Genomic DNA, 23,972 nt, shown 5'->3' with positions numbered 1-23,972 from the left:
CAGCAAATCCCGTTTCTATTTTGCACAATAGCAGTGCGGAAGCTGCAATTCTGTTGATCTCGTGACTGGTTAGCACTCGCAGCGGCGACGGCCTCGCAACTTTGCAGAATGGCCACAACGCGAGTCTTCATCCGAGATGCTGTTTACTACTGTGCAGACATCTCAATTACTTTTCAGCCACTGAGCTGCTGCCCAACAGATGGTCTATCCATCGCAATATAGCCGGTGCTCTTTATCCTCGACAGCTTTGCACAGAGTCATTTCGAAACTACTGTTTGCCGCAACCACTGCGGCCAAAACCACGGCCGCTACTGACGCAATCGTGGGTGGCGACCTTGCAATTCTGAAGCCAAGCAGACAATGCATGCGCAAAGTCGAAACTAAGCTGCCGTTTGCACCAACATGTGCAGACGAAACCCCAGTTGCTGCCGAACGGATGGAGACTACGCAGTTATGACGGCACGCGGCCGATGCGGTGTTATATGCGGCAGTAAACGCAAGAATAAAGGCTTTAAAGGGACCATGAAACGATTTCGACGATTTTGTACAAATGTACCGAGTCGTTAGGGTAGGTCCTTCTCATCATTAATTGACGCATCTCAGTGCTCCGTGTAAAAAATTTATTATAGTCGAATCTCTATAATTCCAACTCAAAGGGGCCCAAAAATCTGTTCGAATTAAAAGAAGAAAGGAAGCTAATTGAACGGATGACTTACCTGCAGTGGTGCATGCGCACTGAATTAACAGATGAGAGGGAAGCTCCACAAGATTTATTCACACGTGTTTACAAATTAGTCAATCACCGATTTTTTGGACTCCCTAGGGGCCGCAGAAATGTCAGAAAAATCGGGCGGTGCAAAAAAAATGAATGCATGCCTTTTACTGCCCCAAGAGTTCAAATCATCACAGGCACGTCTGAAATTGCCCTGAAGGCCTGCCAGTGCACTTATTAGGCGTACTGGTGCCCGTACTGCGATAGGAGACGGCGGGTGCATGCATGTACTATAATGAAAAGAAACATGTCCAGTGACAATCTGCCTTTATCATGGCACAACGGCGCATGCTCCCTGCCCTAGAAGATTAGTCGTGAAACGTTTTGGAAGGGTCGCGCGCATGACCACGCACCAAATAGTCCCCCGAAAAAGAAAAAAAAAACACTCGGACACGCGCTGCTGCTAACACTCGTGCCATGTATTACAGTTGAAACTCTACTGGTAGCTCGACATCTGTGAGGTGCCGAAAACATGCGTAGCGTAAGACTGCAACTCCACATTAAAACAGAAAGCGGCCAGGGCATCATCCGAGTTGTCCGGACTGCACCGTGAGCCAAATAGTTGCTGTGTTTCATTGATGGCTAGCAAATTTAATGAAAAACCCATGCGTTCCACTTGGGCAACACTTAAAAACATCACGTTGTTGACGAAGTCTTCTTGCAGCGTCAGTCCTCACTTGCTGGTCGTGGCAGCGCACACCATAGCTCACGTACTCTTAAGGTGTAACACTGGGTCGATACGAGACCAACAAGACGCTCACAATATTGACCGACTGTTGTGCATCACTGAAACTATTTTATCATACCAGATCGACAACGACGCAACCGATGAGCGTGAGTCGTACTGCGACAGGCTTTCTTGTCAACAGCACTGGCAAAATCAGCGTGCCGACCATCAGTCGACCGAAACCCGCGCAATCGGCCATCGAACCAACAAAATGAGTCAAACACGCCTACCAAGTTGAAATGTTTCCGCACGTTTCCCAGTTCCACGTCATCATGTCGATGACGTGGAACTGGGAAACGTGCCCTTGGTTTTTTTTCCACCGAACTGCACTTCCGTGCTGCAGCCACTTGATCAAGGCGTCATTTGTAGCGTCAAGTGCGCCTACAAGGAGAGGCTGATTCAGCGTCTGCTGCTGAACCTCCAGTTGAAGCGTCCCACCGTAGTGGACATGTTCATGCCGCTTGAGATTATGGCTGCCGCATGGGTTGCGACGTCGCCAGCCGTGATAGCTAATTGTTTTAATCATGCCGGCTTCATTGCCACTCGGCAAGAATCATGCGCTGATCCAGTGGCATTGCAAGAAGATTCGCCTGAAGGTGCACTAGTTGACAGTGCTGACGGCGCAGTGCCGCCATCGCTGGCCCACGCATGGGATGAACTTTCTGCCGTGACAGATGGCGTTCCGGATGGCCTCAGCATCGATGAGTTCGTTCGTGTGGATGAAGGTGCTGTCGTCCATGAAGAGATGACTGATGAGGTCATCATAAGTAGCGTTTGCCAAGGTGCCGACGACGCCGACGACCACCAGACACCAAATCAAGAGAGGATTGCAAACCCGCGGGATGTGTTGAATGCCTTCGATGTAATTCGATCATTTTTCGGTGAGCAAGATGACGACGTGGCAATGGACCATTTCTTGCAGTGCGAGTCGAGAGCAGTAAAATTGCTGCAAGGCAAGGCTCGGCAAAGTAAGCTGACTGACTTTTGGCAATAATTTTTTTTTTTTTGCAAGCCAATTCTTTTCCCCGTCTTCTCTGCCTCATTCTCGCGCTAACGAAATTCCCGCAAAAGCGAAATGTTTTGCTTTCCCCGGCGATTTCGTTATTGCGGGTTTCGACTGTATATTTATTGGCTGCACTTTGCATGCCAGCACAGACTTCTTCATGCCATGTTCGACAGCATGAACGATGCCCAATTTTTCTTCCTATTCTGAACGACACTACAACATGGGCCACAACATTCCGACTCTGGCGCGGCGCCGAAATGATGCTGATATTGATGTGGCTTCACCCTTCCAAGGGCCCTCTGCGTTTGCGTTTGGAAGCCGTTCCAATCTCCGAGGCTCGTCGTTCTGTTGGGCTGACATACCACCGTGATTTCGCGACAAAAAGTCTAAACACTATGTTAACCAACACTTATGCAATAAGCTGGTACGGTTTATGCGGGTACAAAATGCACTATGTTCAATGGCCGCCCAGTCGGGTATTTGACAGGTTTTACTGTAACAAAAAGAGAATGCACAAGATCAATTTATCACTGCCTTCAAAACTTCTGGCATGCAGCAGGTGTCGTCTGCTTGTGCACTGGGTTGACGAGAGCTCAGTGGTCAGTGTTGGCCTCCATCTTTCTTTTCGCCAGCACCACGGCTTGCCCTTGTTACAATGCAGGCTGCAAACTTAGTGACTAGCAATATGTCAAGCTGCAACATCGTGTCCCTCTGCAAGGCAGCAGATGAGCAGAGTGGCTGCACCCCATCTGACTGTATCCAATAGGCACCAAGATCTGCGCAAAGTAAAATACACTTGGCTGCTGCATTATTAGCTGTTGTTGTCTGTCTGAGCTCCGCGCCACCAGGTGGCTGCACCATGCAGGCCATTTCTGCTTACGCCTCCGCCCCAACGCCCTGTCTGCCTGCGTTTACTCGAATATCGGGCAAGCTGAACCTCTTTGCAATTTCGCATTTCCGGTATTTGGGTAAATGCAAATGCAAGCACAAGTGGACTGGCCCTAACGATTTCATGGGATAAGCGGGGGCACAAACGTGAACAATCTACACGGTGCAGCCACCTGGTGGCACGGGGCTCAACCAAACACACAACTAATATAGCACTAACAAAGTGTGTTCTATTTTGCTGCTGGTCTAAATTTTTGGCAGGGGCGTAATCGTGAGCACACTGCTTTCCTAACTGTTAGAAATTTTTTACACTTGGTTAGAGCAATATTAGCTCTTTGGCTGGTTAAGCTCTGTGCCACCAGGTGACTGGACCGTGCAGACCGATCGGGCTGCTCACATATGTCTACGGTGAAGCTCCATCACCAACAGTACAGTATTTTCCTGTGTATAAGTTGGAAGTTTTTCTTTTTCCTGAAATTTTCGTTGATGCATTCTACATGTGCTGTGACTTATATACAGCTGTTGCTTTATGGGAAAAAAAACTTGTCGTCAAAATCGGTTTGAATGACTTGGCCACACGAAATGCGCGGGGTTCTTCTCGTGATGGAGTTGCGGAGCGCAGTGCAAGAAGGACGGAGCAGCAACGCAAGCGGCGGCGGGCTGAGTCGACCGGCTCCGAAGTCGTCGCATCTGCAGATACCTTTCAAGATGTGGCGTGCACCGCTGCCCAAACTACGCAATTGCTACCAGAATACAAGCCACCACCCCTCCCTCCCCGCCTTTCTCCCTTGTGTGCGATTCATCTCACCGTCACACGCTTCCACTCGCACATGCAGCATATGGCGCGCGGGGACAATGTTATCGCCCTTGGACTTGTATCGCCCTTGGACCACAACAGCACAAATGCCCCTGGAGTATCCATATCATTGCTTGCACGTGACCCGTGTTCACAAAGTGAAACGTCACAATTTTTTTTTTATATCGCTTACCAAATGAACAGGTTCGTTTTATACACCGGTGTGATATATACAGTCGCACCCACTTATAACGATACTGGTTTTAACAATATATCGGTTATGACAATGAGAAGCAGTTGCACCGTCGACTTTTAAAATTTTTCCATGACAAAATAACCCCCTTACTAGAATGCCCCAATGCCGCATTATCGGTTAAAATGATGAAGTCTGGCTGCTGGGTGTCCGAGCCAAAAGGTAGTGAAATGCGAAATTCTTGGAAAGGAAAAGAATGAAATTCCTGCCACTGTATGATGGGCGCTGCTCTAACAGCCGCCGCACGCTCATTTTCCAGCCTTCCCTGCGCACCTCTTTCCTGTCGCCCTTCCACCCCTCCAAACACGAATAGGCTGCGCCCATAGCTCTACGCTGCACCACCCTCCGAAACACCAATGAACCACACCAACTGTGTTGCTTGCATGTTGCTGCGCTGGCTCCTATTGAGCGCTATTCTGCTAACGGATTAAGTTGCTCGCATTCACCTTTGTTGGTTGTATCGAAATAACTCCTGGCCATGTGGTTTCTTGCCTCGTATGACTCGCCGCCAAAATGCAAGATGGCTGACTCGTCCACTGATCATTGGCAATGCACAACGTTGCCAATGAAAAGAAAGTGCATGGCTATAGATCGTCGCAAACATGCTTGCATCAGATAGCGACGACAACACTGACGTGGTAGGGCAGGCTGCCTCAACGTTGTCTTCACAGGAGGCCCAGCAGATGCCTCAGTTCCTCCAGTGCTGCTTTGCCTTAGAGAAGGATGTCAGCAAGCTTCGTGTAAAGCATGCACGGCTGGCAGCAATAGGGTTTTCTCGTGAAAGCCAGTGAGACGTACGTGGCGAGATGCCTTGATGCGATCTCGCTTCAGCTTTTCTTCTGGATTTCTCAAGCTGATAGACTGCCATGGCAGCCTTCTTGCAATTTTTAAAGGCCCCTTTTTGGACCACCAAAACGATGCCTTGGCGGAGCTCACATATCGCTTGCCACCCGTGACACCTCTTTGCAGTTGTTATAGCAGTGCCATTCTTTATTGCAGACAACCGCAGCCCGTTACATGGAATTGGAGCGCCCAGGAAGCAGCTAAATGAGTGAACACAATCAGCGTCCGGATGAAGGAAAGTGGTGAGGAGAGGCACTGGCCTCCCTGCCATTATTGTTTTATCACATCAGTTCTGCAATCCCCCCAATTTTAATTTTTTTTTTCATGCCGCCCAGTTATAGCAATTATCGGTTACAGCAATGAAATTTTCATGGCACTTGAATATTGTTGTAAGTGGATTCGACTATACATGTTAGTTTGTTTTTCGGAAAAGCTGCCGCTTTGAGGAGATGCGACTTATACATAGGTGTGACTTATACACTGAAAAAAATGGCAGTATGGAGAGGCTTCAGTTCACGCTTCCACCCATATGTTACAACGACCAGCTCGACTGCAGTTACCGGAATACTAGACAGTCTCGACGCTGCGACAGAATGTTTGCAACGCATGCTGCTTCGATAGCTCTCACTTGGGAGTGACCGCCAGGCAGCTGGCAAAGGTTGGAGAGGCTTCGCGCGCTGGCTTCAAGACAACCAGAAGTAGACGGCACAACGTCCCATCATGACGCAGAGCCAGTGAAGGCGGAGCTTAGCCCCAATCACTCGGTAAACAAGCTGAGGAAAAAATGCATGGTTATGGAGGAGAGTACCTTGTAATCATCCGTAGCTCTCTTAATATGAGGCACTTTACACAAATTTTGGTGTGAATCATTTACTATAGCTGTGCCCTATGCATCCACAAAATTTGTTCGAAGCGTTTCAGGGACCCTTTAAAGGCACAAATAGAGACGAAGTGTTCCGGCGTTGCTGTCATTTACTACGGCCGCTAGATAAACACGCTTTTATCTAGCAGCCGTGCATTGACGTACGATTTTGTGTCAAAAGGCTATGGCAATGCAGACTCTGCCACTGCATTTTGGTTGGATGCTTGCGCAGTTTTTGCTCTTTTTGCGTCGCACATTTGCAGTGCTCTGTGCTCTTCGAACCCCGGGAGTTATCCGAATTAACTAGTGTGTGGCCAGATACATCCGAATTAACAAGAGTTTGATTGCACTAAATAATGCATATGCCTACCGGAACTAGAGGAGGCATCGAATTATCCAATTTTCCAAATTAAAAAGGTCTTGCTGTATTGATATTGTGGTACTAACACACCTAAAATCATTTCTCTTCAGTGACCCGCTCAACCCTTTCTGTCCAGCGGGCACGCAGACAAACACAAAGACAGGTAAAACACACCTGGTCTTGGCAAGCATGCTACGCATCTTCTGCAGCTCCTGGCGCAACTGCAGCACCTCACACCTGAGTGCCTCAACCTGCTGGTCGCGTTCAGACTGCTCTCTCTCCTGGCGCTGAAGTTGCTCCAGCTCCATCTGTGCACACCGGTCTCGCTGGGCCTCCAGCCGCTGCTCCACTGGAAAAGGCAGGGCACTCAACCATTTAATGTCTGTGCATTAAAGGTGACCTGCAACTACACCTTGGACCAAGCAAGAATTTTAAATGGTGTACATATAGAGCCGCCGCTATGCTAAATTTTATGTTTGACATACGAGTGGATGCGCAAAAAAAGCTTGAAGAGCTAGAAAAAAAATTTTGCTGAGTGCACATGGCGAGAAAAGAGCTCAAAATCGCACAAAAACACCAAAGTTAGAGACATCTCGTTTCCCACCTACAAAGGCTGCGATTTTGGTACTGTTCAAAAGCTCCAAAGCTTTGCCTGTTTCACCTTTCCGTTCCCGCCCTCCTCTTTACAATGCTCACACAGGAAAAGCGCAGACACAAGCATAAAGAAACGAGGGCCAGTTCAACAAACCCCGTGGTGCACACAGCCCCCTCTACTGGCACAGCTTAACGGTACACCAAGAGACTTAGATTGGCTGTTGCTATGGCAACTGGTGCATCAATGCTGCCGGCAAAGGGCTAGCCCATTAGGCCTGCTTCAGAAACATTGTTTACGAGCTGTTTTTCTAATGATTACAGTGATCGTAAGTGGAAAATCCTTGCTTGTATTTTTAAAAAAGTTGGAAGCCAGATTTGCATTTTAAATGCAAAGCACAACCCTTATCTGAGCATGTGGTGAATCAGGCCCGCCAGTAAGTGGATTAATTGGATTGCACCAGACAGAGCAAGCCGTTAACATATTGATACGTGTACTTCTTTATCGGGTGACCACTTCTCGCCGCCTAACAAATGTTATCGCACAGCGCAGGACGCGCCTGCATGTAAAAGAAGTTTCTGGAATGTTATTGAGGGTTCCGTCCACTGTCTTTCACAGCAACTTGTGTTATCTGATTGCATGTGTGCACGACGCGAATGATGTGGAACTTTATGGAAGGCACGCGGGTCCCAGCAGTTGCTCTGGAACATTCGATGACAGATGTATAAAAGCTGACGCGCTTGACCCGCTCATCAGATTTTCAATGACCGCCAATCGTGTTCGCCGCTACCATCCTTCTTTAAGTGTAGCCTGTTTTTGAGGGCACAAGTTCGCCCAATAAAACGCTCGTTTCGTTAATCACAGTTTTGCTGCATTCTCAACTGTCACTACTACGTGACAATATCTTACAATTGCGTACAATGTTCAGCAGTAAAGCAACAGCAAAGCAGAGCCCTGTGTCGAGTCAACTACTTGTTAGAGGGCAGACATCAGTGGGTGCTTCAGAAAGCCATCGACGATGTGCTGGTACTTAGCCTCGCACCTCTGCGCAAAAGCACGGGTTTTCGCAGACTAGACCCTATTTTGAAGTGTATCTAATGTCACTAATAAAAGAGACAGCGCACATGCAGCCATAAGAGGGATGAATAATATGGGACAGTATGCATGGATTAAGGCTAGCGTTGAACTAAGCGTAGGCACCAGATGGGTGTCCTAAAGCAGAGTGTCTAGCACAGCAAGTGTTGAAGTGCAGAAGCAGTATGTCGCCCTCGAAAACAAACACTCCGACCTGCAAGCAGGAAGTTCGGACACTTTCATAATCGACTAAAGAAATCGCCTTTATGAATAACTTATAACTGCCTCTTTAATATGATTTGCAATGTTTGCCTAATTTCAGCGCTCTGCATCCACAAGCAAATAAGTTAGCTCTGATCCCCTACTTCCCCTTCAGCAGGCAGCAGAAAAAAATGCCAAACAAAAAGCAATAAAATTTTATGAAAAAGAAATAACCAGAAAGAGAGACAAGCGTCACCTAGAAAATGACATTACAGTATACACGCTTTGCGCTTGAGGTACCGAAAGAGAATACAAAACTTTGGAGGCTATTTTCTCAAAACAATATTTTATTATCTCCATCTCACTCGTGGCGCTGATTATATTGGCAATCACTTGTTTCTCGGCGCCTGCAAATACTTCAATATACAAATCAAACATTGAATGCTCAAACATTTATATTCGTGAATCTGATATCTATTACAGTAAAACCTTGTTCAATCGGATTTCATGGGACTGAAAAAAATGTCCTAATTAACCGTACGTTGAATTACCGAGGGTAATGAAAAAAAACAAATGCTTACTACAAGACTTTTATTTACTGCATTAACCGGCAAATCCCATTTCTTTGCACAAAAGCAGCGTGGAAGCTACAATTGTGGTAGTCATCTTGTGGCTGACTAGCACTCAGAGCGACAAAGGCCTTGTCACTTCCCTCACAGTGCAGCCGCGGTGCGCATTTTCCTCAAAGACATGCTGTTCACTATCGCACGCACATACCGATTACTTTTTCACCTGTGAGCTGGTTGCCAACAGATTCTTCATCTATATCGATGGCGCTCTTGATCCTCGACAGCTTGTTTGTGATATGTGCACAGCCATATATTGCACTGAGTAGAAACGCAAGTGTTGTGAACAAAACTGCAGTCGCTATCAACGCGATCATCGATGGTGACTACAGTTACGAAGGCATGCAGCGAACGTGTTATGCACGACTAAATTCAACAATAAGGTTATAAAGGCATAAATACACACAAAGCCTTTCCGTCATTAGCGTACAATTTCTGCTGATGACTATGACAATGTGGACTCAACTGCTTCCTTTCGGTTGGATGCTAGTGCCATTCCCACTCTTTTGTCTCTCACATTTGCGGCGCTCCACGCATACCGAGCTCGGAGAGTTGTCCATATTAATCGGTGCACGGCCAAATACACCTGATTAACAAGAGTTTGATTTTGATAAATAATGCACATGCCTGCCGGAACCTGACGATGAGTCTGAATTGCCAGACTTTCCGAATCAACAAAGACATTATTACCGTATTTACTCGATTCTAACGTGCCCTCGATTGTAATGCACACCAGTTTTCCGTGACAAAAAAAAAAGGTACAATACTGCACACCTCGCGCTTTCATATAGAAATACTATTTTATCTCATTTGTAAAAGACAAATTTATTCCCAACACACTGAAGTTACGATGAATAAAAACACAAATGGCAGCAGCGTACCTTGCCGCCAAGATTTTCACTGCGCCGATACGACTCACGTGGGGCAATAGATATCGCTCGTCTTCGCTATCAGACAACTCCTTATCGCTATACACAGACCAAAGCATTTGATCCTTGGTGCCGTCCATGGCATACGAAATCCCGCACTTTATTAAAAGGCCATGTTGACCATGGCAAGCGGGATCGTGCACCATGCATCTTTCACCCATCTAGCAAAGTCCTGCAGCGAGGCACGCTTTCTTTTATTGGCGGGCATGAATTCGTGGAAGCCACTGACAAGCCATTCGGTGTAGAGCGCCCGAATTGCATCTTTCACTGCCGTGTTCAAACAAACATCGAGTGGCTGAAGCTGCGATGTCATGCCGCCGGGTATCACGACAAGGTCGGTGTTGCATGCAGCCAGCTTGTCCTTGATGCGCTGGTCAAGGTGGCACCTGAACGCGTCGAGCACAAGCATCCCACGCAGCCCCAAACTACCGCCGAGTCTCTTCCACCAACGTTATCAAACCAGTTAGCGGCCATATCCGTGGTCATTTTCATTTGCGCATACAATTATGCCACTCGGAAACACGATTCCTTTGGGGAGCGTCTTTCATCTGAAGATAAGCTACGGGGTACCTTGTGCCCATCTGCAGTGCAACAAAGCATTGCGGTGACCAGGTTTTTTTTTTTTTTTTTTTCCAGAATAGTGGCTAGCCGGACTTGTTGGTACAAACATTCTTTTGCAAACAGTGCGAATAACAGGACACAAAGGCACACCACAACACAGGCGCTGTGGCGTTGTGCTGTGTCGACACTGTCATGTGCCTCTTTCTGTGTCCTGTTATTCGCACTGTTTGCAAAAGAATTAGTTTTTTCATGGCCGGAAGACAAAACGCGCACTACCTTCACCCCCTTCTTTTCAATGGTTGTGGTGGCAGGCATGTTAAAGTAGAGCGGCATCTGATCAGCATTTCCAATCTGGCCGAAGTGGTAGCCGTTTCTATGGCGCAACTTCAAAACGTACTGCTGAAAACTGTGCAATTTCTTTTCATATTGTTCGGAAATTTTTGGCACATCCCTGTCTGCCTTTAAAGAGAAAAGCCTTTTCTTTTCATAAAATTTGATAGCCAGCACTTGTTCGCTTTGAAGTCTCTCCGCATTAGCTCTTTCTATAAGGCTAATTGCATTGCCTGTACTTTGAGCAGATCGGTTGTCACAGGCCGCGGTGCCGCTTGCTGCTCTTGCACATATTCTGCGAGCAGCTCTTCTATTTCGGCAAAGCGTCCCTGCTTCCGTTCACTTAAACCCTTCCTTGTTGCTTTGCCGGCAAAAATATTCTTTTTGCCCCAGTCCCGCACGCAAGTTTCGGGAACTCGGAACACCCATGATGCGGCCCGATTTCCATCCGTCTCCACACACATAACTTTACTTTTAAATGAGGAATCATGGTGGACTCGGCGTGTCTTCGCAGTCCCCGCTTCCATGCTGGCTGAATAAATGCAGAAAACAAGAAGACAGGCGGCAGACTAGGTTACACCAGCGCCTGGTTACACTTACAACATGGACGTATGCACATGGAGGAAGCTACGGCAGCTAGGGTAGAAGCGCGTAAAAGGCGGCCATTTTTTGAATGCCGATGACAATATGCTAACGCGGATTTAGTGTCGTACTGGATTCTAACGCGCATGCAATTTTTTTACCAATTTTATGGGAAAAAAGGTGCACGTTAGATTCGAGTAAATAGAGTATTGAATATGTATTTTTTAACACTTTGTATATTCGAAAAAACCTTGATGCACACAGCCATTACACGACATGTGGTCTGTCGGTACAAGGTTGCCACAGGGCAAGAAAACCGAGTGAAGCTATCCCCATAATTAATACGAACAGAGGGAACAAAAGCCGCATCTATGGATGGCAAGAAAGCATGCACGAAGATTAAACCAGCAGGCCGCTGAAGGGCACACAGACTGATGTGTTGTGTGTGGGCGAGTCTGCAAAGCTTTGTATACATATTGGCACTCCCCTATGCACATGCCGGAGTTATCTTTATGGCGTGCCGGATTCAATAAACATCAGTTGTAAGCGAGCACCAGACCTGTGTCTTCCCTCGTCCAGACCAAATGTGTGGAACGATGGAACGGTAGGAACGATCCTACCCTCTAATGATTATGACATGACCACAGTGCTAGCTTGAATTAGCTGAAAGTTCAAATTATCGAGGTTCTTGAACAATGCTGAAAATAAGCATTCAGTTTGTAAGCAACGAACACGGCGCCGTCACTACCAGGCCCTGTTTTTCTCGGAAACCAAGGTGCCTCGAACACACTGAGGAGACAATCCTGCAAGCGGCGGGTTGCATGCCTGCAGCCTCGCCACCACCCCCGGTTCGACCCCCCTTCGCTGACCGCAGGCGTCTCCCTCCGCCTCGAGCCCCGCGTCTTACAACCCTGGCGGTGTACAGTAGCCTGTGTCGTTGAGAGAGTGAAGCTGCGTTTCAAAGAGAAAGGTTGTGTGTGTTTGCTCCCCCAAGTTCGCGAGGCGCCCTTTTTGCATGGGAGCCGCTTGGGGAGAGCGTATGCGTGTGCCTTACTTTGCGTCGCGTGTTTCTGGTACACAGTAGCACATTTGCGGGCCGCTGTCGACCAGAGCTAGTTTTGTAACCAAGTGCGCGGTTAGCTAGCCGAGTCCGTGGTAGAGAACTTTTCTTTACTTTTTATTTACAAGTTGTTAGTACTACATATTGTCTATTCATCGTGACTTGTGCATTTCTCCGTTTTTCTTGCTTGAAGTCACAGGCCAACCAGCCACAACACGTGCACTTCCCTTAAGACAGCTGAACGCAATCCTCCAATCTTTTAATCACCACTCTGAATTATCACTGCAAAATCTTAAACCAACCAAGGAAAAACAAACACGCACACAGCCTCCGCTGCCGTATCCGAATTTTAGCCATGCGGATTTCCTCAAACTGGAACTCCGTGGTGCCCCGGTAGACGATTGCTTTGTCATACATGGGCCGCGTGGGCAGGTCTGGTGGATCAGGCCGACAGAGCGGGACCTCCCAGCAGTCAAAGCGGTTGCCGTTGTAGACGTCGGCAGAGTTCTTGCGCTCTCTGCAAAGCAAACACCATGCTTAAGCCTCTTCCAACTGTAAGCAACAATTGCATCACATTTACCAAGTGAATTTCATGAGCAGCTTGTGTAACATAAGTCACACCTCAATGTAATGCAGTTGTACTCGCAGCGAAATACTTTGTTGAACGCGAATTCTGTTAATTTTGAAGTTTTAAAGTGTAAGCACTAACAACAACTTCATAAATTCTCAGAGCTTTTCCAGTGGACAGTGTCTTGTCGGTAGGCATTCATAAACAAATTGCAAGAAGTTTGGACCACAATAGAGCAGTTATGAGTGTCAGGGCCTGCGGTGCAGGTCAAGCCTAAAGCAGCGCATCGGCTTGGCTCACAGCATCCGAGATTTATGCGAGTTGCATTACACAGCACTGTAAACTTGGAAACTATGGCTGACTACTCAGTGTCCACCGGCATTATCAGATGGTGCCCGTAAGCTAAAAACAAAAGTAAAAAGGTATGGATACCCACTCTGAGAAAAAAAGTCAGTTTTGCCAGAAAAGCAGAGCACTGATGGCGATAGCAAAGAGACCACAACACAAAGGAAGGTGCGTAGTTTTATCAGTGTCGCACATGCTCTGGCAAACACGAACAGGTTGCACTTAATGACCACAAACTGTCACAACACAAGCAAACGCTTCGTGCTGTGTCTCAAACAGTTCAGATTACACGACCACCAACACTAGGGACTCAGAACAAAATCCCCATGAAGGCACCAAGCATCTCGGTTTGCGCTAGCCGTAGCTCACCTCCAAGATACAGCATGTGGCCCGCGACTGGACACTTGTGCTGAGGGGGAGGGCAGGTAAGCCCTCCACCCCCCAGCATGTGCTTGTTCATGCGCGTTCACCCCCAACCCGTCCCCTTGCACAGAAGCACCTGCAGCCTATGCAAGTTGTTTGCCAACACGATAAATGCTGCAGTGGTGTTTCCTGCATGGAGCACCAATATAACGTCACTAGAGTAATCTCAGGCCATTTGGGCATTCACTGCTGCGACTGCGACTGCAATCCCATGTTTGAAACTGCTTCTATTTGGTACAGAGCTGAATGATCAGATAAGTGAGCATGACAATGTGGTACCCACAGGCATGGGTGGCGATCTCCTGCTACACTGTAAGGAGTGCGATTGCACTCCCATCTTCAGCAACACATCAGTCGTGGCGAAGGCTAAGACTCGACAGGAAAAAGTTGAGGCCTATCATATCAATAAACTTTACCCCGAGCAGTCTGTAAGCGCACCATCGGTGTTCCTAACTAAGAAACAGCTTTAATTTCTTTATTAGTGTTGCCTTGTATATATAAGGTGATTACTGTGCACTTGTTATGCTGTGCCTTGCACACGTTCATTACGGACTTGTGGGATGTTTTCAAGATTAAAGTTCAGTTGTTAGTCCAGGCGCCTTCCTGTCACTTTGTCTATGCATGCTTCTCATTTTTTTTCCTTCCTCAAGTTTGCTGGCATTCTAGTACAGCAATGCGGAAGGACGCTTGGAATAACTTTTGCCTGGGAGGACATTTTTGTAGCTTCTTGCCAGATTTGTTAGCTATACAAGCTTCAACTACATGCTTGGAATGACCGAAAACTTTGTTAAATTGAAACCTCATCATAAAATTAGTTTGTTAAATAGCAAAAAAAAAAGATATATACGTCTTTCAACGGAACTTAAACTTGGAAATGAAAATAGTTGCATCATGAATTTAATTAAATTTTGTTATATACAGCAAAATCTCAACATAACGAACTTCAGGGGACCGCAACAAATTGTTCTTTATTCTGAAAGGTTGTTATAGTGAAAGCCACAAAATTAACCATTCCACCCATAAACCTACCAGTTCAAAAGTTGCCACCATTTGAGCTATCCATGAAAGCATCGCTGTTGGCTCTCAGCCAACATCAAATCTGTAGATTCTGGCACCACACACACCACCAAAGCACTGTATAATAAGAGTGGCACGCACAATAAAGATGCTGACGCCAAGAAAACCACTGACAAAGAGGAAGCTCCCTGTTGCCTCCAAAGCACAACATTTTTTGTCTGTTTGTTTGCTTTCAACATTCCTTGCCGGGGACACTGCAACTGTTTCGCTTGAGGTGGACACCTGAACTATTCCAAAGTGTAAGCGAGACCATCCCGAAACTGCATCCATGTGGCATACCCCCCAAGCCCAGAGGTTAAATTTCCCCACGCACCTAGCTGATATGGCCACAAAAAGAAGTGTGAAAGAAAGAAGGGGCGTGCGCAGAAACAAAGGCAAGAGGAGTTGCTAGGCGACACTTGTCTGGGCGGAACATGCACTAGAAACACGCGATGTCGCATTTGCACTAGAAAAAAGTTCCCTCCCGCGTTTTCCCCTCCAGCGCCGTCTCAGGTTCTCCGAACCCAAGCACTGCGGCATCCGGTCTCTATGCCTTGTCTGCTAGCCTACTGCTCCGGCTGAGTGAAGGATACAGGGAAATCTAAGAATACCGAAACGTTGGAACATTAAATTGTAGTACCGAGATGTTAACATGACACAGAAACTGAATAATGGTCATTCTTCTGAAACGTTCAGTATTACGAAGTTCGTAGTACTGAAATATTTTTACATTGAAACTACAAGCACTGAGCAGGGGACTTCAGAGATGTTCGGTAATGCTGTGTTTGCAGTAACGAGGTTTCACTGTATTGAGGTTTGACTGTACTATAAAATCCCACACAGAATATAAGGCTTAAGTTCAAAGCAATACTTGACTTGTATTCATTCAAAGTGTGCCATGCATGGTGGCAGCACTTCCCATAACCCAGTCTTTTATGCTAGACATTCAGATTGACATTAATGATGTTGACTGCTTGGTATGACAAATAGATACATCGAAAGCAGCTGGTCCCAATAAATTATCACCAGTTCTTAAACCCGTAGGGAAAGAAAAATGAACACTGAGAAAACATTTTTTCTGTCTTAATGTGCACACACAATGAGAATGAACATAATCAATGAAGAGTAAAAATACTTTGCAGCATCTTTTTCAACAATACAGGGGCAAACACACAGCAAGAAATTGGAAGTCTGCTTCATACTGAGCCACCTATGGTGTCTTTTAGAATTTGTGCATTGAATGTGACCCATTGATGTACATTTCGTTTATTTTACATCACATGTGAAACAGCCGGAGATCTTGGATCTGCCGTTCAAAAGAAAGCAAGTCACGTGCCAAACTTCTTCCTAGTTCTATGTTCCAGCTCTAAACCAGGTGACAGCCAATGACAGCCAGGTTGCTGGCTGTCATTCAGCGTCGGCCAAAAATTCCTAGCCAGAAACATTGTACTCCGCACCAAAATTCGGCAAGAAAATGCTTTCCTGGTATGTTGCCTCTAGGCAACATACCAGAAAAGTGAGTCACTTATTCTTACAAAAATCTCACTTATTTGTGAGATTTCAAATACCTCTAGATTATTCTCTCTTCCATTATCATCGTGGGTGCCACTGGTACTGTATAAATCTCTATAGAACTCCTCAGCCACTTGAACTATCTCATCCATATTAGTAATGATATTGCCGGCTTTGTCTCTTAACGCACAAATATGATTTTTGCCTATTCCTAGTTTCTTCTTCACTTTCATCAGGCTCCCTCCGTTCCTGAGAGCATGTTCAATTCTATCCACATTATACTTCCTTATATCAGCTGTCTTAGGCTTGTTGATTAACTTGGAAAGTTCTGCAAGTTCTATTCTAGCTGTAGGGTTAGAGGCTTTCATACATTGGCGTTTCTTGTCTTGATCAGATCTTTCGTCTCCTGCGATAGCTTACTGGTATCCTGTATAACGGAGTTACCACAGACTTCTATTGCACACTACTTAAACATGCCCACAAGATTGTCGTTCATTGCTTCAACACTAAGGTCCTCTTCCTGAGTCAAAGCCGAATACCTGTTCTGTAGCTTGATCTGGGATTGCTCTATTTTCCCTCTTACCGCTAACTCATTGATCGGCTTTTTATGTGGCAGTTTTTTCTGTTCCCTCCTCAGGTTTAGGCTAATTCGAGTTCTTACCATCCTATGGTCACTGCAGCGCACCTTGCTGAGCACGTCCACGTCTTGTATGATGCCAGGGTTAGCATAGAATATAAAGCCTATTTCATTTCTAGTCTCGCCGTTCGGGCTCATCCACGTCCGCTTTCGGCTATCCCGCTTGGGGAAGAAGGTACTCATTATCCGCATATTATTCTGTTCCGCAAAGTCTACTAATAGCTCTCCCCTGCTATTCCTAGTGCCTATGCCATATTCCCCCATTGACTTGTCTCCAGCCTGCTTCTTACCCACCTTGGCATTGAAGTCGCCCATCACTATAGTGTATTTTGTTTTGACTTTACCCATCGCCGATTCCACGTCTTCATAGAAGCTTTCGACTTCTTGGTCATCATGACTGGACATAGGGGCGTAGAACTGTACGACCTTCAATTTGTACCTTGTATAAATATTCACAACAAGGCCTGCCACCCTCTCGTTAATGCTATAGAATACCTGTATGTTACCAGCTATATCCTTATTAATCAGGAATCCGACTCCTAGTTCTCGTCTCCGCTAAGCCCCGGTAGCACAGGACGTGCCCGCTTTTTAGCACTGTATATGCTTCTTCGGTCCTCATAGCCTCACTGGGTCCTATTATATCCCATTTACTGCCCGCTAATTCCTCCAATGGCACTGCTAGACTTGCCTCACTAGATGACATTCTAGTGTTAAATGTTGCCAGGTTCAGATTCCAATGGCGGCCTGTCCGAACATGTAGGTTGTGTGTAGATTGTAATAACTTCCTATTCAGATACTGGTTGCTGAAACACTATACAGTAAAAGCTCGTTAATTCGAACCGCAAGGGGAAGCCGCTTCAGTTCGAATTAACGAAAGTTCGAACTAACGAAAGTGAAGCAGAGCAACAGTACACTGCGATTTGGAAGCAGTAGGGCATGTCAGAAATTTGACGTGTCAGGAAGTGATGGCGTGTGCCGCGGACACACGCCATCTTGAAGTCGAAGCTCTGGGTCCGACTGTGTCACACTACCGATGTCCACCGAAACGAACGTTAGCCGAGGATTAAAACCATCACAATCAATCGCGACGGCTGATACCTCCTAAGCTGAAAACAGACGTGCACAACCCACAAAGACTGCCGAGACAAAGACGCTGAACATGTCAAGGTGGCGAAGGCCCTGATTCGTTGGTTCTTGATTGCAAGCTCAGCTGCGACGTACTTGATTCGCTGTGTTTCGGAGATGGCGCTTGCCGTGCCATCTTACAACACAACATTAGCACAACATTAGCAGCTGTACAAGATTTGCAAAGCCTCCGAGATTCGCAACGGGCATGAAGTCTCGGAGGTTACGTAGAACGGAGAGGCGGCAGCCGCCGCTGCCTTCTGGCTGACCCCGCGTCGGTTAGATTTTTTTCCGATTTTGCCTTCTCTCGCCGTTCTCTCCGTTTCGGAGGCAATACAGCCTTGTGTGTCAGCAGTAGGCGCGTTTCTCTGGCCGTGTGCCAGGCGAGCGTAGTTCGAATTATCCGTGAGGGAACCTTCTCGCGTTCGAATTAACGGACTTTTTTATACATACACTTTTGTGGAGCTTGGCCGGACCAAATCGTACAGTTCGAATTATCCATAAATTCGAATTATTGAAGTTCGAATTAACGAGCTTTCACTGTATATGCTCATAGCACAGCTGCATGTAAGACAGGCTGTCGCCTTCGAAAAATAATGGGAGAATAGAAATGAACGGTTAAATGCATTTGCTAGTAATGCTCCAAAAATCTTCATGTTGTTCAGTACTTCTGCCAAATATTGCATTTAGTTTGCACCACATGTCCCCAGTGTATTGCCTCAGTGAAATCAAGTGTTTACAATAGCATCTGCTTTTAGCAACAGAAAGTTATTTAATGATGTGATTTCCATGTTCTTTGAAAGCGACAAGTGCACCAGGACATCTAGTTTGAAATAATGAAGGTATGTGAATAAAAAAAAGTATTCTGTTCTCGTTTTTTTATTCAATGCAAAAGGTCAGTTGTTATCCATGGCTTACGAACGTTATTTGGTCGTTTAAATGTTTTTTGTGTAAAGCATGAATTGTAGATGTAAACTGTTTTAAGAACCTGTCGTAGGCAGCTTCTGGATTATGTTCACTCAGAGCATCATCCCAGCTTACATGTTCGAAAGATTCATGAAAAGTGGTTAATGTGAAAGAGTTAATTGATCTATAAGAAAGGTATGCTACTGGTGTAGTGATCAATAACTCTACAAGATTCATTTCCAGAAATAAATGTTGGGAGATGGTTGCTGAGGCAGTAGTTAGACATCAGACTGCGCACAGCGCAACTCAACATATCTAATGATGAGATCAAGAAGCGTTACTGTGGTTGTTGCCAGTCACATTGGTAAGTCATTACAAAACACTAAACCAGTTGAAGCTAATAAAATGCTCCTTCAAAACTATATTCTCTAAATTTGGTGGTATGAGGTAAATTACTAGACAAGACAAAGACCAAACTTCAAAAATGAATTTCATACCTAAATTTCATTGCTGGTACATCGGAGTGATGTCATGGATTTGAAGGCATTTTTTCATGTAGGCAGCTGTGGTGCAGTAAAAACACCACAGGTTATCAAGTTCAGTCTCTGGCTCATTTAAAAGACAATGTAGCCCATTTGTCCCAATAAAAGCTTAACGAGGCCCAAGCAGAAAAATTCATGGCAAGCTGGTAGGTCAAGGTGGCATTACCACCCGTCTCGTTTATACGCCTTTTCTGGCTTACCAAGTCTACTCACTGTGAAAGTGGCCCTGCTTCGTATTGCAGAAGAGCAATTTACAAATGCAGCTGAACTTATTTTAAACATGAACAATTAGCAACTACGTGATGGTCAATGTTAACTGCATGTTCGCAAAAAGCATGTAGACAGGAGCATAATCTGCCTAGCCTGTCTCTTCTTCCCAACACAAGCCGCCTATTAGCGCAATGCAAACTAGTAGCAACTTCAGACGGCTGCGTATACTACACAGCGGATAGTGTTCATAACAGCTTTCTACAAAATAGGTTCAGACTTTTAAGTAGAAAATACCTGTGCCTCGGATGCTCATGTTTAGGCATGCGTGGTTGCTACACATAAGCACGACGCGTGCTCATTGCAAGTGTATACTGTGCTAATAGAGGCAGGATTGCATTGAGAATAAGGAACACCCTAGAAGACGACACTCGTCTCTGCATGCGCTTTGCAAGTAAGCATTCCACATAGACTGTCTTGCAAAATCTCTCCTTCACTAAGGCACTGCCATACACAGAAGCCAGCGCTCGCTTGGGTAAGCTAGGAATTCTGTCGGCTGCACCGTGAATGAAGCTGCACGAGGTAACCCAAGTACAGTGGAACCCCATTGATATGTTCCTTGCTGTTGGGTTTTCCTGGCTACTACATCATATATTCGCAGTAGGACTTAAAGCCCATTGCCAGCTGTGTATTATGTTCCCACTTGATGCGCCATTGTGCAATGTTCCCATATCTTGCATTGCATTCGAATGCAGCAGTCATGCAAGTTCAACAGTGCAGAGGCAAATTAACTCTCGGAACATTACTATAAAGGTGATAAATGCATACTTGCAGTTAAGCCTTGTCCATGGACCTGCTTCAAAACGCTGGGATTATGCAATGGTCAGCCGCTATAAGCACGTCTCTGCACAGTTGTGCTTTTTTTTGTTTGTTTGTTTGGCTGGTTCTCTGAAGTCAGTTTCACCACATACAGCCATGTTATGCAGCGAGGCATATCAAGAGTGAAAAGGGGCCTTTCTCACGCAACATAAAAGTATGTGTCCTTTGATTATACATGCGTGCATGCGCCGTCTCCGTTCACAGAACAAGCACCAATACTTCTAATAACTGTAGTGGCAGCCATTTAGAGCTGTTTCCGACGTTGCTGTGGCAATTTGGGGCATTCCTCATTGTTGCATATTTCCGGCTGTTGTGTCCTGTTTCTGCAATCCCTTGAAAAATGTGGGAATGAGGCTCTACTGCATTTAGCTTCCATTACACAGCTACCATCCTTGACATTCTGTTACACTTCTATACATGAAAGATAATTTGACATGCACTTGAGCCATATCACAGGTCTTTGTCAACACGCAAACAAACCATTCATTGCGTTTTCCATACTTACCTGAGGGCTTGCCGCGAGCCTGGGATCAGCACAGGAGTGCTGCAAAAAAGCACAAGGTGGTCTCAATATCAACGTGTGCCTGCTGCAATATCTCCGAGACATTTTCAAGCTGAACACGAATTCAATATGAGTATAACAGCGCAAAACAAGAAGAGAACACCCCCCCCCCCCTCCCCTTATGTAATGCCCCATGGGGTACTTAAGGGAAAATAAATTATGATGATCTAATTTCTTGGTCGCGATTGGCTCCTTTGCACAAGCTGCGAGAGGGAACCAATAGGGCCTTGGTGCAGGTGACTTTGGGCATGCAGAAGGCGGTGCAGTGTAATATTTGTCTGTTCCGTTGTGGACTACTTCCACAATGCAGCAGCCACCATAGCCACAGTGCCAAGGCAGCACCGCCGGCCGCCACCAACAACATGCCAGTGCATTACGGAGGAAAAAGACCACTCACTTGGTGCAAACAGGCCGCCCAAATAAAACTACATTCTTTTACCTTGCCACTCGAGCCAGCGATAGAGGGCAGGTGAGGAGGTCCGGGCTCATCTGCGTCTCCCTGTTGGTGGAGCTAAGTCGTGCGGTTGCACTGCCGCCGTTTCCATGGAAACGCATGCACGTGCGCTCGCACTCTGTTGGCCGTGCGCTTTGTTTCCTCGGTTTGTTTTCACTGGCGCCAGCGCAATGACAGTTGCTCTCTGTCCCAGTGATCGTATATCCGGCAATCGCAACTATCGACGTGCTGCGCACGATTGGATCAATCAAAAATAACAATCCGAAGGGTGAGGGAAGGTGCATGGCGTGAGAAGGACGGGCCACGAGCACCGCTGCAAGTGTGCTCCCCACCAGCCACACCCAGGTACTGGCACGGAGGAAAAGGGTGCGCACAGGTGGCACGCGTAGCTGGCAACCGAGAGCATCGGCACGAAAGGCGCCGCTGCGAGCGCGCACATGCCCCTTGCCAGTTTGCTCCAAGTGGAGAAGTTTATCGGAGTGCCTCGAGTAATCCGATTTAAAATGTATGCATTTGGGTTGGAACTTGGGAGAAATGAGGAACAAGGCAATAATTAGAGTAAAGCAGCTTTATTATGTATTAAGAGTTTACGGTATGTATAAAGGGGTACATAGAATGCATCAAAGGGGCACACGAGTCGATAAATCATGGGAAAATATTTGAAAATGTCATTTTTGGATTCTACAGCGGCCGATGCATGATCATGGAAATTTTCACCTATCTTGGATTAATAGTTTAGCTGCCATACCATTCTAAATTTAATTATGGGGCTTTGCGAGCCAAAACCACGATATTGCCACTTGCATTTATTTCTACCTCACCATTCATGTGTGTTATCACTTTTTTGTCTACGCACAGTAACGTGTGCGGCGTCGTTGAACGCATCTCGATTGTGGACACGTCTAGAATATTCCGCGATGCAACGCACAAATAAAGGACCGCCCCTTGCGCTGGCTTAGTCTGACCGCTGCCGTACGCACCTGCCGTTTTCGCCGTCGCCAAGTTCGTTCGCTTGCTCTCAGGCAAGAGTTTGCCCAATGAACTGCCGCTGCAGTGTCCCCTTCTCGTATTGTATCTCGTATTCCCTTCAAAGTGATCAATCCAGATTACAGCCCCTTCGCACAAATCTATGCCCTGCGCCGAACTATGTGTGGATTTGTGCCAAATCTGTAAAGGAGGCTTGTTGCATGGCAGTGAAAGCAGTGTTCTTGTTACAAGAGCACATATTTCTGGACGATCACTCAACGATGTCAGTGAGACATGAATTCTTTAGCACTTTTATCACTGAGCAGCACATTATGCACTGCGCTACGGGCACAAAAATTGTCCATCACATGTCAGTAGCAACATGTGTACCACTTAAAACAGGCGATTAGCAGACAAGATGGTGACCATGACGTGTTTCCAGTGCATACGATCACTTTCGGTGCTTGATGGCTTTTGTGAACGAAAATGTCGGTGCCCATGCAAACGTAATGTGGCATTTTATGCAATTTAGGTACGAAGCAAATGAGTCCTTTTTGGGTCCGCTAGCATTGTGCGAGTATGCTGAGTATGCACTATACAGGGTTACATTCCGCGAGATTTCATTGTCAAGAGGTACAAAATATACTGAATCCTTTAAGTGTTTGCCAGATATACGAAAATATTTTGTTGTCACTAGAATTTCATTGTTGCAGAATGTTGTTACCGTAGGTTTCAACTGTATTACGATTGGGCACTTGGGCCACATTGAAGGAATCACTGCTCAACTCACTTGAAGAAGAGGAACCAGCACGCACATCCGTAGCATAGTCTAATTCTGTGTGTGAGCGCATGCAAGAAAAGTTTAGGGTTGTGTGCCCGTCAGAAAAACCAAACTAGTAAGAAAGTTACAGTAATCCTTCGTCCCATCGCCAACAAGGGCCGATCAGTTTTCTCGAGTCTCAAGAAAAGAAATGTAGGCATGGCAGCATCGTTAGTATACTGTGGCATCTTTTGTATATACAAGCACCTGCTTGTGAACAGATGTAATCGCACCCCTGTGGGCAAAAAGTTAGCGAGCATCAAGTGCTGACCCTTTGAGAGATTAAAAACCAAATGGAAAGTGATAAGTGACAAATGGAAACAGATCGCAAGACTAACCGACCTGTGCACGCGGATAGACAAGCAGTTGCCGACTTGATGGCATAAGGAATGATGATGATATGTGGTGTTTATGGCACAAGGGCCAGGTCTGGCCAAAGAGGACCATGCAAGTGATTGCTGAGAGAAGGAAGCCACGCTATAAAAACCAAGATACTACAGAGCAAAA

General features: G+C 46.2%; 1 protein-coding gene across 11 annotated transcripts in view; it reads right to left on the bottom strand.

The window, feature by feature from the left end:
* The window catches only part of LOC135915696 (uncharacterized), a 293,473-nt gene that overhangs the window by 258,711 nt on the left and 10,790 nt on the right, over window positions 1–23,972 (bottom strand). For 8 of the 11 annotated variants that reach the window (XR_011509490.1, XM_070528621.1, XM_070528623.1 and 5 more), the window contains exons 2-4: window positions 21,169–21,207; window positions 12,787–12,980; window positions 6,683–6,857 (exon numbers count right to left, since the gene is read on the bottom strand). Coding sequence is in view for 10 of the 11 variants with exons in the window: in XM_070528621.1 (XP_070384722.1) it covers window positions 6,683–6,857; window positions 12,787–12,980; window positions 21,169–21,207 (408 nt within the window). In the remaining variant the exon portion in view is untranslated. Of the gene's footprint in view, window positions 1–6,682; window positions 6,858–12,786; window positions 12,981–13,745; window positions 13,914–19,532; window positions 19,599–21,168; window positions 21,208–23,972 lie in introns of those variants that run through there. The other 3 variants (XM_070528624.1, XM_070528625.1, XM_070528622.1) reach the window with 3 other exon arrangements.

The sequence above is a fragment of the Dermacentor albipictus genome, unplaced genomic scaffold (genome assembly GCF_038994185.2).
Source record: "Dermacentor albipictus isolate Rhodes 1998 colony unplaced genomic scaffold, USDA_Dalb.pri_finalv2 scaffold_13, whole genome shotgun sequence".
Classification (NCBI taxonomy): Eukaryota; Metazoa; Arthropoda; class Arachnida; order Ixodida; family Ixodidae; genus Dermacentor; species Dermacentor albipictus.
Note: the sequence above shows the minus strand (reverse complement) of the source record. Positions and strands in the feature narration are given on the sequence as shown.